At 43.0% G+C, this 16040-nt stretch overlaps 2 protein-coding genes across 51 annotated transcripts in view; both read left to right on the top strand.

The window, feature by feature from the left end:
* The window catches only part of LOC120809783 (CUGBP Elav-like family member 2), a 28876-nt gene extending 24322 nt beyond the window's left edge, over nucleotides 1–4554 (top strand). For 25 of the 50 annotated variants that reach the window (XR_013451265.1, XR_013451264.1, XR_013451263.1 and 22 more), the window contains 2 exons: nucleotides 23–208; nucleotides 1032–4554. Coding sequence is in view for 25 of the 50 variants with exons in the window: in XM_040163839.2 (XP_040019773.2) it covers nucleotides 23–150 (128 nt within the window). In the remaining 25 variants the exon portion in view is untranslated. Of the gene's footprint in view, nucleotides 1–22 lie in introns of all 50 variants that reach the window. The other 25 variants (XM_040163840.2, XM_040163832.2, XM_040163831.2 and 22 more) reach the window with 2 other exon arrangements.
* Nucleotides 4555–6028: 1474 nt separating this feature from the next.
* On the top strand, nucleotides 6029–15690 carry dhtkd1 (dehydrogenase E1 and transketolase domain containing 1). The gene is made up of 17 exons (XM_040163822.2): nucleotides 6029–6506; nucleotides 6707–6859; nucleotides 7556–7767; nucleotides 7858–8052; nucleotides 8176–8445; nucleotides 8620–8791; nucleotides 8898–9096; nucleotides 9653–9965; nucleotides 10051–10135; nucleotides 10219–10358; nucleotides 10432–10582; nucleotides 10698–10804; nucleotides 11778–11942; nucleotides 12035–12117; nucleotides 12275–12441; nucleotides 14537–14622; nucleotides 14704–15690. The coding sequence occupies exons 1-17, from the start codon at nucleotides 6332–6334 to the stop codon at nucleotides 14803–14805; spliced, it is 2775 nt and encodes a 924-aa protein (XP_040019756.2). The 5' UTR covers nucleotides 6029–6331; the 3' UTR covers nucleotides 14806–15690.
* Nucleotides 15691–16040: the final 350 nt, after the last annotated feature.

The raw sequence follows: 16040 nt of genomic DNA, 5'->3' as shown, positions 1-16040 counted from the left end.
CTTGTATGTAATTTGTCCTCAGGGTTCGTCAGCTATGACAATCCTGTGTCTGCGCAAGCTGCCATCCAGGCCATGAATGGTTTCCAGATCGGCATGAAGAGGCTGAAGGTTCAGCTGAAGCGCTCCAAGAACGACAGCAAACCCTACTGATCCTAGTCCTGGGGCCTCCCCCCGCCCCCTCCCCAGCTCTAATGCTAACACTGCTAGGGTAAGTTCACCCTCCAGCCAAGGTCACCACAGCAGAGACTCTGTGGGGCAGGGGGCAAGGAGCCCACCGCAGGAGGGAGACTCTCTATTCCTGTATGAAAAGAAACATGTTTGCAATGATCTTTCCTCATTTTACTGTATTTCATTCCTGCGGTTTTATGTCATTTGAGTCGGCTTAAATATTTTAATGTATATGATTATTTATGACTATCACTGGAGTCAGTGTTCGCTGGAGGTATTTTGTGTCACTGTAATTAGCGGAGAGCATCGGCTGTGTTTCCATGCCATTTCATTGCCTTCAGATCAATTTAGACCGGTTGACTAAGGATCAGTAGTCGCTTTGAGGGGCCTCGCAGACCCCCCATTTGGCTTCTTACGTGTAGTCTGTCTCTTTCCATTTTTCATTCTTACTGTGAAAGTCTCTTGCACTCCAAAAACAATGTTGAGCTAGGCTACCTCTCTCTGCTCTATTAACAACCTCTTCCAGTCATTCCATCCATCCTTCTAGTCCCCCTCCTCCCCAGTGGGCCCGACTAGATGGATCTCTTTGGGTGCCAAGTATACAGTTTGTGCATGTTGGAGTCTGCCATACGTCCTGGTCACTATTGTTTTTGTGTGTCGGGAGAGGGTGGGGGTGGGGGTGTAGATTACCCCGTTGTCCTTACTATATGTGGTGATTGGCATTGTTTTTGTTGTTGTTTGTGCCTCATGGCTAAACGATTCTTGTGCTGTGGCCCTAACTTTCTCCCCTCTTTGTCTTTTCTCTCTCTCTCTCTCTCTCTCTCTCTCTCGCTCTTCCTTTTGTGTTTTTGTTCCTTTTTTAGAACAAATCTCCATGCCTGTTTGCTCATCATTAGCCTAGCATGTCTTCATGATGTTGAAAGCCAAGCCAAACTCCTGGCCTCATCATCCCACCATTGTCTGTGATGTCTCTCTAAGCTCGCCTGACCAATACCTGGCCACCCACTGACCCTTGACCTTTGCTCAACCTGATTTTTCTGCATGTATATTCAGTTTGTTTTGTTTTGTATAGAAATGTGACTGGGGAGAGAGGTCAAGCAAATCAATGTGAAAAGTTACCTGCGTTGAATTCATTTAAGAAACCTTTTTTTGAGAATGTTTTAAAAACCTGTGGGATTTTTTTAATTTAGCTTTGTTTTTTCTTTTTACCTCTCAGTAAAGTTCACTTGAAAGTTGAATACAGGGATTGGCACACAGCTGTGCTATTTGGTGCCATTAGCAATATGTTGGCTTCTTAAAAAAATGCTACAGACCACTTTCCAACACTTTTGAAAGTTAAACCCCTCAGTGCTCTGTAATGATCTCTACATTTTGCGGGCAGTGTAAAGATTTACACAAAAAAAATCTTTTTGATTTAAAAAAATATCCAGTGTATTTACCTTTTTTTTGATCTATTGATGGCACAATAAAAGGTACATTTGCTCTGTTTAGAGAAATGGCTACCTACATGAGTCAACTTTTTTAGAACTGATTCACAAATAGACAATCTGTGGTTTAAATGCACACTTAGATTACCTATATTTTATACCATTGAATCTATAGAAGTTTAACTAACAGAACCCAGGCAAAACTTTGGGGTTTTTGTAGATTATGTTGTAATGTCATCTGTGTTGGGGTGGGGGGAGGGACTTCAGTGTATTACATTTTTAAAGAGGACTAAAATCAGTTTGATCAGCGTGACAGTTTGAGGTCATTTCTAGTTAATTAAAAACACTTTAAGTATAAAAAAAAATAAAAAAATAAAAAAAAGATCCTCTACATTTAATTGTAATTTCAACTTTTGATGAAAAAGTACTTGTTTTTTCTTAAGGGTCACAGTACGTAGACTTTCATTTTTCCTGCGTTAAACAAAAAATTAGTCTTCAACTTTCACGGTACGTCTTGTTGACTTTGTGTGAATTTGACATTAATTAATAGATGTTTCACTTTGGTTAAGTCTGGATGCCTCATGTTGAAAGATGATTTACAATGTCTGTTAACCATACAGATGCCAGACAATGTCTTTGTTAGAATTTGTTGTTAAAGTGCCCATGTGTCAAACTTTGTTTTTTGAATTTACACATTCTTTTCCTGTACTATTAAAAAAACAAACGTAGTTTTCTTTACACGCACGCACATAACGCGACACAAAACACTTTCTGTGGTTGCAAATTTGGGAGCCCCTGAAGTAGATCACATGGACACAACACACAACCTGTAGGTCTCCGCACAATCTTTATAGACACACTCACGCACTCTTGCTTTTCTATTTTAGTTGGTCTTTTAATTTACTATCGTGTTTTAGTCGCACACAATGACCGTACAAAGTCCACCACAACTAGTGTTGGTTTACAACTACATTCCATTTTTCAGCACAAAAGTTTACACTTCTTTTTTTGCCAGGGTGGTATTTTGTCTGTTGTACTACTAGTTGTTAAGACAACCCTGGTAAAAATAACAACCACTTCATCCCCCAAGAAGGGTTCCCTTAAACTGCGTACCTGATGGCGCTAAAGAGTTGTCAACTCAGGGGCTTTTTGTGTGTGAAACTAGACTGGAATTACAACACAAAATGGACAATTTTCATCATTTGACACCCCCCCCCCCCTCTCCTCCATATACATAAATATTCCAAAATATATATATAAAGAGGTACCAAATTAAAAAAAAATCAGTGCTCGAGGAAAGTGTTTTGTAAGGAAATGTCAAGCACAATTGTGGGAGCTAATCACTTTTGCAGGATGTTGAGTGTGATATAATCCCCCAAATTTACAAGGTACCACTGACTTCACTTTTTAATATATGGGCATGTGCTTTTTACAGTGTTTTTTCTATCCAAATGCAATACAATATTCAAAGTGCCATATATACGTCTAGAAACTGCCTACACATCCTTATCAGGCCTTGGTTTAGAGATTGCTGCAGTTCGCCTTTTTTTGTCTATTTATGCCCGTGTCATGAAAGCTCTTGTCACCTGCTCATGCCCCCCCCCCCCCCCCACCCCACCTTTCCCACTCTGAGTTATTAGTAAATGTGTGTTGTGATGTACTCGAGTTGGTTAAAAGAACCTGTAGATAAACAATAAACGTCCCCATATGTTTGAAGGAAAACCTCTTTATTAGTGAGAGTGAACAAGTGTGCTGTAACACTTTGCTATACAAACAATTGGTGACCAGTCAGGGAATTCTTTTCTTTTTAAATAAAGTTAACAAGTTTAAAACTTGAGTTGAAACAACTTTCTTGCCTTTGGTAACGAGGTTGTTTAAATGGAGAAAAGAACCGTGTGTCAGACACTGAAGTGGTTGCAGCTCTGTGGTTGGTATGCCGTGTATGGTGAAGTGTTACTGTGAATGATTTTTTTTTTTTTTAAAAGCACAACGTCCGGTCCTGAGCGGAACTTGTCTCACTTCAGGGGCTTCCATCACCAATCCCGTTCAAGCTCTAACAATCACTTTCTTCGTTTTGTTTGTTGTTCATATTCTGAAGTGCTATTTTTTTGACAAGTGTGGTAACTTTGCATCTCTATAGATATTGTCTTGATCCAAATGAAAAGAGGAAGAAAAAAAAATCTTTTCCTTTGTTATTTTCTTGTCTGATCGGTAGGACTTTATTCACGTTCCACCAATAATTTAATAGATGTTTTATCTTGTCTCGATGAAAGCCAAAGTGGGTGCATCTTGATGTGATCTGTAGACCTACAATAGTTTTTTTTTCTGTTCACTCACTATAAATTTTTTGAAACTGGGTGAGATGTGAAAAAGGAGGAAAAAAATCCATACACAGGCTTTCCAATTTCTACAACTGGTTGTTCATATGTATTTTGTACCAGTGAAGCTTTTTATATTGGAAATTAAAGAAAAAAAATCTATATTGGAAAAGAAAAATTGTCTGGCCTCTCTATGTGGCCTCGCCTTGACCAGATCTTGAGTTTGGCCTCTTGGTGGTGTCAAGCAATTTTTTTTTTTTTTTTTGTTTGTCTCTCAAAAAAAATATGCCTGATTTTTATTTGACTTGGATCTATACGTATGCCTCACTTCGTTTATCAGCTTCAGTTTCTGAGGGTGGGGGGTTGGGATCCTCTAAATCGTGGTAAGTTTCATGTTAGTATTTGTGCTGTCCACGTAGTTTAAATGGTCACCAGGATTTTGACAACTTGTGTGGTTAATTGTCTTAGTTGAGGAGTTAACTATCTGTTTAGTTTGAGCCTTGCTTTTTACCTGTGTAGAGTTTTCTGTTTTTTCCCATAGCGGAGGACATAGCCGAAAGACTGTTCTTTTTTTGGTCAATGTTTGTTCATGTGTGGTGTGTTACTTTGCCTCTGTCTCCAAATTAAACCATTTCCCCTAATATGGACTGTGTGTCTTTGTGTTGTGCTTGTCCAGTGTTGTAAAGACATTTTTACAAACCACCCCTCCCTCCCCCAGTGTGTCATGTCTCGCTAACTCGTTTCTCTTTGTTGTGCTTCTCTTGCCTTATTTCTCAGTAGGCGATTATTTTGGGGTTATTATTTTGGGTTTCAATTCTAAAACCTTTTTTTTTTGCCGCTATTTTGGGTCGCTTGTCTGTCTGAAGGGTTTTAAGTCTTTGTGTGAGAACAAACATCCCGTCGATGTAAAGTTGAGTTAATAGTTCATTTCAGAACAACCTACCATGAAATGATTACTGGATGCGTTGAGAATAAAACAAAAGTTATAATTATCGGAATCTAAAATTGGCGATCATTTACATAATGATTATTTCTCTTGTTCATGGGTTCAGGCTGTGAGGGTTTGAAGCTATTCTAGTCTTCCATGTGATGGAAGAAAAATCTATTTTTGGGATGTGTTTATAATTCAAATAAATAATGGATATAAATCAACGGGTGCAACACTGACTGCAAATATCCCAAACATTTGTTGGTTCCAGCTTCTCAAATGTGAGTATTTGCTTCACCTGTTTTACATTTACAAACGTACATGCACACATATTTTAAAATTTGGCACAGCAGAAAAAAGCAATTTGACAAAGCCGTTGAAGGGCTCTAAATGGTTGTGAAAGTTTTTTTTTTTTTTTTCCTATTCTGTCATTTTATAGACAAGGTGACAAAGATCTGGTTAATTGATGATAAAAATAGTTTTTAGTCTAATATACTCAAAAGAAAAGCCCAAAAAACCAATCATTATTTTATTGGTTTTCGGCACCATCTTTAATCCATTAGCTTCCTACTTTAGTCGATTTATGTCTATGGATTTGAGTTGTTTGGAGATACCCGAAAGCGAGGACATCAAATTACAAACCTTGTATAGGTCATTCAGCTAAGGTCAAGCCTTCCATCATGGTCTGAAGAGGCTGGTCGTGGTGGAGAAACTAGCACCTCTGCTTCTTTTACTGTACAGTTCCAACTGATACAATAGTAGCTTTAACCTTGATGTTTACCTGATTTCAATCATCAAAACAGATTTTAGTGGTAATTATTAAGTGATCACCTTGCTTGTTAATTGAATGCAGAATCTTGCGTTAAAAATGAACGTTTTGACCAACATATGATATGGACCATAAAGAGCAATATACTAAAATATAGTTATTTTCTAATGAATTCTTTTGAAAGAAAAGTGCAAATGATGTAAAAAATGATGATCATCTTTTCCTCTTCAACCAACTACAAATTACCTGAAGTAAAAATTGGTGTTTTGATGATGCTGACGAGAAGCGTACTACAAATGCTGCTCCAAAAACCTCCACATGTCAGACCAAAACCACTTAAAATCCTGTTTCACAACTTTCAAATGTGAATACTGAAATTTACAAGGAGACATGAACGCAGCAGCAACCACGTGTCCTAAGACTGGTTGCGGTGCGTAACGGGAAGCTACTTCAGGTACTTTATCCGAAGGCCCGAAACGTATTATCGTGTGCACACCAATCGATTGTTTTTAAATGAACATAAGAACACGAACTAATAATGCTAAAAAAGCCATACTCCCATAACGGGGCCGTGAGTCCGAACAGAGCCCTCAGCCAATAAGCTTCCAGCGCGACGTCTCCTCCCTTAACGACGTACGCCGCTCTCCCGGCAGTATGGCCGCCGTCCTGTAGTCGTCGGCGTGTCCTCTCTAGAGTTTGCTGTTAGAGCTTTTGTAGAACAATGTCAGCTGTACTTTTCCTGAGAAAGTCGTTGAGTGGGCTTCCGCCGGGTGCCGCTCGGCAGGTGGTCGCCGGCTGTTACCACACCGAGAAAGGTGTCTTCGGATACCGGCCCAAAGAGCCGGAAAGACACCGCCACAAGTCACAGAGCGACCGGATCGCGGCACTGAATCAAGGTCAGAACGGGACTCATAAAAACAGCCCAACTAAATAACACACACGCCAGTAGCTTTAGTTTGTTCCAGTGTGCTTTTGTGAAATACCACATACCCATTTAGTCGCGTTGTTGATTAAACGCCCGCGCCGGCCAGTGGCGGCGGTGGACGCGTGTTTGTGGTGGGGCGGCTCATGCTGACGGGCGGGTGGCGCTTCGCAGATCACCGTCTGGCCCGTCTGGTGGAGGCGTACAGGGCCCATGGACACAAGGCTGCTAAGATCAACCCGCTGCAGCCCGAGCAGCCGGTCGCTGCCAGCGTGCCGGAGATCAACATGCTGACCGGCACCATGACCGGAAGACTTCAGACCGCAGGTACACGACAGCTGGGGGGGGGGGGGGGGGGGGGGTTATGTGCACATACACATATCCACGGGGGGCAGACGTGCAGAATGTTAGGACAGTGTGTACTCTTACTGGACTAGTATTCTTAGTTTGTACAACCTGCACGGTGTTATTCACGTGTTCTCATTCATTATCTGAAGTACATCAGCAATGTAGAAAGGTTCAAACTATTACCGATTCTTAATAGAAGCAAATGTACTTCAAGTTTAAAAAGCTTGCAGCTCAATATATTTTTTCATCATTATTCATCATCATTATTATAGCATGTTGACCATTTAAATGTATTACATATTTTATCACTAACAGAAATTAATCTGAACTTGTGACTTCACCCATCAAAAAAATGTACCTGAGTAAAAGTTGAGTAGTACCTGAATGTAACATGAAAGCAAAGCTTACATGCATGTACTACGATTGGTTATAGCACCAACAATTAAGTTTAGGTTTTTATGGTTACAACACTGCTGTTTATGTGTTTGTGCATACTTTGCTAGTAAATTGCATTCATAATAAACTGAAGCTAGTACAACATTGTCCTTGATTAGATACGATTATTATTATCTAATTCCAGAGGAGCTGAACATCAAACATGATCATAAACAACAGCAAAATATCACTCACTTTTGCCTCAGAAACACTCGTCGCTCATTCGCTGCTCCTCTGCAGGTCTGCAACACTTTGGCCGAGCGGAGGCGTCGGTGGAAGAGGTTCAGGCCTACCTGGAGGGAGCCTACTGTGGCAGCCTGTCAGTGGAGACCAGCCAGCTGAGCAGCCTGGAGGAGAGGGAGTGGTTCTCCGACCGCTTCGAGGAGCTCAAGAAGGCGAGTTTCTCTGCGGAGGAGAGGAAGCAGCTGGCGAAGGTCATGCTGGAGTCCCAGGTAGGTTCAAGAAGAAAGAATTGTATTTTTTGTCACATCTTATCCTGTGTCATATTTTTAATCCGTCCAGTTTTCTCTTACCACCTCTAGGAATTTGACCACTTTCTGGCCACCAAGTTTTCTACGGTGAAACGTTACGGGGGAGAAGGAGCAGAGAGCATGATGGGTTTCTTCTATGAGCTTTTCCACCACTCGTCCCACAGCGGGGTCACTGACATCATCATCGGCATGCCACATAGAGGCAGACTCAACCTGCTGACGGGCCTGCTGAAGTTCCCACCAGAGGTTAATCCGCCTTAGATGGACTCATTAAGGAGACATGCACACTTTCAAATTAGCCGTGACCTGCAGGGATACACAAGGGTCTAAGGGATAACGTCAAACAACACGCTTGGTTTTTCTCTTCAGCTCATGTTCCGGAAGATGCGCGGCCTCAGCGAGTTCCCCGACACCTCTCCGGCCACCGGCGACGTCCTCTCCCACCTCACCTCCTCGGTGGAGTTGGATTTCGGAGCCGCAAAACCAATTCACGTGACCATGCTGCCCAACCCTTCTCACCTGGAGGCGATCAACCCCGTGGCTCAGGGCAAAACCAGAGCCAGGCAGCAGCTCCGGCAAGAAGGAGACTATTCGCCCGAAGAAAACGCCCAGCCGGGGGACCAAGTCGTCTGTCTGCAGGTAGGTCTCACACACGCGCGCAGCGAAGAACCACTAGTCTGAAATGAAAGCGAGCGTTTGGATGTTTTGAAGTGGGGCCGCATGATGAGCTCATCCTCCGTCGGGGGAATCGGACCGGATTACCTGCACGGGATCCACCCAACATCCGATCCACCTCTGTTCTCTTCTCCACAGGTCCACGGTGACGGCGCCTTCCCCGGCCAAGGGGTTGTTCCAGAAACGTTGACGCTTTCAAACCTCCCTCACTACAGAGTCGGTGGGAGCATCCACCTGATTGTGAACAACCAAGTGGGTTACACCACTCCGTCCGAGCGAGGCCGATCCTCTTTGTACTGCAGTGATGTCGGTCAGTGGAACGTACCGAAACAGTTGGATGTGCTTGAAAAGACGACGTGCTACTTGACCAGGTTCGTGTATCCCGTTCGGCTCTAATGCTCCCGTTTGCTGCACAGGGAAGATGGTGAACTGTGCCGTGATCCACGTAAACGGCGACGAGGCGGAGGACGTGCTGCGGGCCACTCGGCTGGCTGTGGAGTACCAGCGGCTGTTCAGGAAAGACGTCATCCTGGACCTGATCTGCTACCGTCAGTGGGGCCACAACGAGCTGGATGAGCCCTTCTTCACCAACCCGGCCATGTACAAGATCATCCGGTCGGTTTGTACCACAACAAACTCCCCAAATAGAGGCACGGTTGCAAAAGAATTGCAGTCTGGGTTATGAGTCATTTCAGTGTTGCTGAAAAGAAAAGTATCCGTTCCGTCTGAAGGATGTAAGCACACTAGACAGTAGTATATAAAGGTCATACAGGTCTACTATCAAAGACCGAGCTGGTGGACTTTTTTTGTTACAAAGGTCAAAACTAATGAATCCTTGAGTGTCACGTTAAAAAGACCCCTAAATGCAGTAATGATGAAGAGTTGCACGTCTTGTGCAAACACGAAATCTGATGTTACGATAGTCTAAAGTATCTTTGGTGCTACAACTGGTTTTTAATTTGAATGCGGCTCAGCATCAACGAATGTAACAACGTGAGTTGTATTTCAACTGACGCGTCTTTAGATTTGATGACAAAATGTATTTCCCACTAAGCACTTTTTGAATTATTTGAAAATGATTATTTATTTCATGCCGCTACATATATATTGCAGATTGTGTGTTGACTTCAGGTAATAAAACAGACTTTGTCACATTGTTGCATCCGGCCAGATCCCGGAAGAGCGTCCCGGACTCCTACTCCGACCGGCTGATCTCTGAGGGTCTGATGACCGAAGCCGAGCGCGACGAGATCAAGTCCAAGCACTTCGCCGTGCTCAACGACAAGCTGTCCATCTCGACCCAGTACAGCCCTCCGCCCACTAACCTGCAGGGCCGCTGGGGGCATCTGGTCGAGCCCCAGGCCCAAGTCACCACCTGGGACACGGGCGTCCCCGTTCCCCTGCTGCAGTTTATAGGAGTGAAATCTGTGGACATCCCTGAGCAGGTCCAGCTCCACAGCCACCTCAGAAAGATGCATGTACAGGTGCGGCCGACGTTTCTGTCAGACTGTCTTGGGTCGCCCCGGCTGCAGCTAGATGATGTTTCTTATTTTCCCTTTATGAACTCAGGCCCGGTTGCAAAAGTTGGAGGAAGGAACCAAGCTGGACTGGTCCACAGCTGAGGCCTTGGCTTTCGGCTCCCTCCTGTCCCAAGGTCAGTGTTCAACGGGGGGAAATCCTCATCGTGTTGCCGTCGAGGGAAATGGATTTGTAGATTTCAAATTATTGCCGTTACAGGCTTCAACATTCGAATCAGCGGACAGGACGTTGGAAGAGGCACGTTCAGTCAGCGTCACGCCATGGTGGTGTGTCAGGACACGAATGACATGTACATCCCTCTGAACCACATCAGCGCTCAGCAGACCGGTTTCCTGGAGGTGAAACCCTGATCAACGATGACCCATCTAGTGCGTGACGCCATTGCATCCTGTGACGTCTTTGTGTGCTCAGGTGTGCAACAGCCCGCTGTCTGAGGAGGCGGTGCTTGGCTTTGAATACGGAATGAGCATCGCACAGCCGAAGCTCCTCCCCATCTGGGAGGCTCAGTTTGGAGATTTCTTTAACGGCGCGCAGATCATCTTTGACACCTTCCTCACTGGAGGTAATCCTCCGGCTCTTTCCCCCCCTCCCGCCAGATTCACGGCGACCTCTCGGCATCTCGTACCTCGGGTGTGAATGTTGACGCGTGAGATGTAAAACCGCTGCGTCGTCCCCAGGTGAGGCCAAGTGGCTGCTGCAGAGCGGGATGGTGATCCTGCTGCCTCACGGCTACGACGGAGCCGGACCTGAGCACTCTTCCTGCCGCATGGAGCGCTTCCTTCAGGTCTGTGGGGTGGAAATGTAATCCAGGTCAACAGGGCGCCATGGAAACCATACGTCGCTCTTAATGCTACATGAGTGTATGAAAACCAAAACCACCCAGATGCCCCAGGCCCGAGTCTGTCTTTCAAGTTGAAGTACTTTGTAAAAGTGTCTTAATGAGTCTGATTTTTGTGGACTTTCTCGTCTCAAAGTCGTCAAACTAAAATGATCTACCAAAAACACGTCAATGTTTTCATGAAGTTAAATGTTTTACGTCAGCCAGTTCAAGTCATCTTTTCTAGTCAACTGTTTGGTTTTCGATGTCCAACGTAAAACACAATAAGTATAAACTGGTGTAATCCATGAGCAGCCAACAGATGTAATGATTCTTAATTATACAGCAAACGACATTAAATCGATGCTGTGTTTTAGTCGCACTCAACTCTGATCTTTGTATTTTCCAAATTTAAATTTTTCAATATCAGATTTTCCAGACGTAAAAGTCACGGCTTCACGTGACGGCCAATCCCATGAAGGTGATATTTAGCAGAAACTACGTAAAGCAATTTCCTTCAAATAGGACACAGTTTGCCCTCATAAAACGTGGATTTCTGCATTTAATCGTGGGTCTGAAATTGGAGATTTTGCTGTTTTTTTTCAATCAACATTTCCTAAATATCTTTTGTTCAGAGAAGACAACTTCCTTTGTTTATCGTAACCAGCTGCCTGGTATTTTGAAATCAATTTATATCTATAATTAAAACATGAAATGCATAATAAATATAGGTCTTTTCTTCTCATATTAATCCCAGTTTTTCGGATTTTGAACTCTTCAGAAACCAACACACACTTACAGATAACGTTTGGGTGTTTCTTCACTCACTGCGTGTGTCTGTGTGTGTGTGTGTGTTCTAGCAGCAGCAGTGGGTTTTGTGTTGCGCTCCACGTTCCCTGAATGGTAAATGATTACTAACTCGTCCCGCTTGGTCTCTCAGATGTGTGACAGCAAAGAAGAGGGTGTGGACAGTGACTGCGTGAACATGGCCGTGGTCAACCCCACCACGTCTGCTCAGTACTTCCACCTGCTGAGGAGGCAGATGATCCGGAACTTCCGCAAGCCTCTCATCGTGGTTGGGCCCAAGATGCTGCTCAGATTTTCTGTGAGCACCAACATTTCACATATTTCTATCTTCTTTTTTACGGGTATGTCTACGCATGTGGCTCAACAGTGTGTGTGTGTTGTTTTTCTTAGGGTGCAGCGTCCAGTCTGACTGAACTGGCCCCAGGAACATGCTTCAAACCAGTGCTGGGTGACACTTCAGTCCCTGCAGAGAGGTACAGAAGTCTTCTGTAGTGCGTCGCCATTGTGGTGAAATATATTTAATTAGTTTGAATATTTCATTCAAATGGCTTCAGATGTCAATCAATGACAGAAAGACCTTTCAAAAGTACGACCCACACAATAAACCCATGTTTCTGTTACTCCCTGCAGCGTCCAGAAGGTGGTGCTGTGCTCGGGGAAGCATTACTACGCCCTCCTGAAGCAGAGGGAGACATCAGCAGCCAAACAGAACACTGCTGTAGTTCGGGTGGAGGAGCTGTGTCCGTTCCCACTGGACGCTCTGCAGCAGGAGCTCACAAGATACCCCAACGCCAAAGGTTTGTGTGGGACCTCCGGCTTCACTGGTAGCAGACGTGCCCGCTATGGGAATGGCCACATGGGCATATAGATGCACATCTATTAATGTTATGTCACTTAATAAAATTACAGCCACTACAATAACGCCGTGGTTAATACAAACATGACGAAGCCCAAAAGAAAAGTTCTTTTAGTTTTTTTATGACCGTTTGCATTGTCATTACCATTCATTCATTCTTCATTCACCTCAGTTTGGTAACATTTTTGGCTGAGAAATATCAAAAAGCCAAAGTGACATTTTTGAGATGTATTTAAATAAGCTTTTTTAAAAAAAAATCAGCTTGATGGTAATTCTTCCGGCCTGATGTGGTCATCTGTAGTCTCTTTGTGTCCACTGTTCCTCTTTTCTGACATGCTTTGCATATGGCAGGAATTTCCTCTTGCACTATATAAGTGTATTTATATAGTACTTCTCTCACGCAAGAGCAGTTTTTAGGCTTAAAAATGCATTAAAACAACATTTATAGCCCTGGTAATTGAGAACGATCACAGCGCAGAATTTAAAACTTAAGATATGTAAGATAAGAATGTCTGACAGAAACTAAAAGCTCTCCTCATTTAGTTTTAATCCTCTTCAATTTTTTTTCTTTACAAATCTTCATAGACACAATTTGATGAGTCTGAAACACCAAAATCCATTCACGAAAACTAGGTTTGTGTGTTAAGTCTTGCTTAGAAAGGTCAATAATCTTAATTGGGGTTTTATGATTGATTACATGGGGGGCAATTTATTTTCATGCATTCTGGACCATTCGTTCGATACAATTTTAGAGCCGCGCCGAAAACCGATTACAAAAGCAGCTCTTTGTGTGAGTCAAAGCAACTTGAAGGCATTCAGCAGCGTTCAGCGACTTCAATAGAAGTCTGACAGTCTTCACTTTTCTTAGAAAATACTCAACCTTAAACAACTCTCAAAGAAACCATGGATGCCGCTATGTCAGTGTATGTGGTACTCACTGCAGGGCTATTGTGTTTCTGTTATTTTGTCCTTCCTCTGTAGCTGAATGTGTGTCAATCCCGACTCTGGCTGGAAAACGCCTTCATCTTCTAAGGCAGTCATTGTCAACATCCTTCTCTTTACCCATAAAGCTTTGAATTGTGTGGTTTTATCTATTTGAGATGTTTTTCTGCTCTTCAAACCAACTGCAACACAATGACAGCACATCAGAGGAATGCAGTTTTCACACAGACTGCTAAAATCCTCAAATCCCCGAGGGATTGTTGAAGAATTGAAATGTGCCCCCAGGCTTTATTATACATATGCTAAGAGACTTGAGAATCTGCTTCAGATGTTCCGATTTCAAGTTGCACAACACTACCTAGGTTCTTCTCTTTTACCAGCCCAGCAGAGCTCGTACTCGCCTCACTGTAAACGTCCTTTGTCCAGGACACACGCTCTCCTACTGTTGTCTCTACACACTTTTGCTATAATTTAATCTCTGCGGTGTAGAAAATAGTCTACAGCTGAGATAGTAACGGTGTTTTTCAAAGGCAGCCAAACACAACGCAACCATTTTAATTAATTATTTGGTCCTGAACAATCAGCATTTTAATAACTTATTGGAAAATTTATGAGTTAAAACTACTCACTTTAAAACGTCCTTTTTATAGTTTTAATTCACCCACTTTGGTCTAGGAAGGTCCCATATTTCTGCTTTCATCTAAATCATCCATTCAAGCTTATGATGGAACGCACTAATGATCATCTCGCTTCCTTCTTCTCTGCGCCGCACAACTCAATTCAATTGTTCAACCAGATGCTTGACAACAAGAAATATTCAATTTCAAGACAACCCACGATAATCATTTATGAGAAGATAGAGTAATTAGTTTATATAGTAGTTAATATAGTTTAAATGTATTTGGAATTATTACAAATGTCTTGATTCTGTGTGAATGTCAAGTCCATGTTTCACTTCAGCTTTAAACTACTGAGGCCAATCTAGTTTCAGTGAGACCGCCTCTCTAGTCTACATGAAAAGGTCACATGTTTGAGTCTTGTTCTCCTTTTTTACTTTCACTGTAACTTATTTCAAAAACCAAAATGCCCCCCAGAGTTCGTTTGGAGTCAGGAGGAGCCACAGAACATGGGCCCCTGGTCTTTCGTAGCGCCCCGGTTTGAGAAGCAGCTGGCCTGCAAGGTGAGCAGTTTTTCAAATAATATAACGTAAGAAAAAAAAATCTGTGTGGTTGACGAGACCGTCTCTTCCGTCTTTCCTCAGCTCCGGCTAGTGAGCCGGCCGGCTTTGCCCGCCCCGGCTGTCGGCATCGGGACCCTCCATCACCAACAGCAAGAGGCGATCCTCGCCGGCACCTTCTCTTAAGGCTCCACCCGACTGGAGACGAAACAACCAGCATCAGCACCACACTACGTACTGGTATCTGCTCCGGCCCCTCAAACCACCGTCGGGAAACGTGCACTGCAGATACCAGGCCCCTTTTTTTTTCTCCTTTTTAAACAATGTTCACTTTAGAAATAAATGGGTGAATAATCTGCATAATGTATCAAAGGAAGTGTTACAGTAGTGTTTGATCATTTTTAGCTTTTTTTTTTAGTCAAACATGAATTATTGTGTTCATGGTTTCAGGCTTGTTTCTAATTGAATCTCCTCCCTTCCTCTTATTTCTGCTTGTATTCTTTGTGTTTAGTGACAAGGCCCTATTGTATGAAATGGGACAACAGCTGCCGTGGTTCGGATATGAATCGAGGCCTTTGAGACTGTGTTTACAATGTATTTGTGTCCCGCACTGGAAATGTTATCTTCTGGAATCGGAAAACCATTCATGCCACATTTGTTGTTACACATAGAAGAATTAGTTTTGATTGGTACGATATAAGATGAAGCCCAGTCGTCGGCATCGGGGAGGGAGACTGTTGACGATGATCATGAGTTCAAGTTGTTGCACTTGTTAACGGAACATATCCGTACAATGTGTTAAATGACCTAAGAACAGGGGTCCTGGATTTCTGAGGAAACAGAAAGGTGTCGTGACCGTTTTGATTGTTGCATGTTTATCCGACCTTGAATAAGATGTATGTAGACATTTCTTTGTACAAATTTGGGCTAAAACGTACATCATTGTGTTTGTTATCTAATCTTGGTTCAAACTGAAGACTTGAAATAAAACATGAAACGAGTAATGTAAATAAACTCAAGGTCAGATGGATTTTGAATGGAGATGTTTTCAAATAAATCTATTTTCATGTTCATGCACATGTGTATTTTCTCTTAAGACTGTTTAACTTGACACAATTTAGCAAGAAATTAGTATACAGATTTTTGTAGCAACAGATCATTTTGATCACTTTGAGTTAGAATCAGACAAAACGTTAGGTTAGTAAATAATACAAATTGTACATTTTGTAAAATGTTGAATTTATGTCAGTTAAGTGTCCACTGGTTTAGGTCTGCACTCCTGGAATCTAATGCAGGCTCAACACGAGCCAGGCCTGTGCCGTCGTGTCCGACCTGCTCTGACGGCACGCACACGTGGACCAACGTTCACCTCTGGAGATCAGCAGGACCTGGGCTATGACGGCTAAAGGAACGGGATCAGC

Source organism: Gasterosteus aculeatus, chromosome X (genome assembly GCF_964276395.1).
Source record: "Gasterosteus aculeatus chromosome X, fGasAcu3.hap1.1, whole genome shotgun sequence".
Lineage (NCBI taxonomy): Eukaryota > Metazoa > Chordata > Actinopteri > Perciformes > Gasterosteidae > Gasterosteus > Gasterosteus aculeatus.
Note: the sequence above shows the minus strand (reverse complement) of the source record. Positions and strands in the feature narration are given on the sequence as shown.

Bases quoted from the DNA above. Each gene is read 5' to 3' on its own strand.
- dhtkd1 (XM_040163822.2), top strand. From the start codon at position 6,332: ATGTCAGCTGTACTTTTCCTGAGAAAGTCGTTGAGTGGGCTTCCGCCG. The intron at 6,860-7,555 runs GTACACGACAGC...GCTCCTCTGCAG, and splicing joins CGGAAGACTTCAGACCGCAG to GTCTGCAACACTTTGGCCGA. The intron at 8,792-8,897 runs GTCAGTGGAACG...TTTGCTGCACAG, and splicing joins TTTGTACTGCAGTGATGTCG to GGAAGATGGTGAACTGTGCC.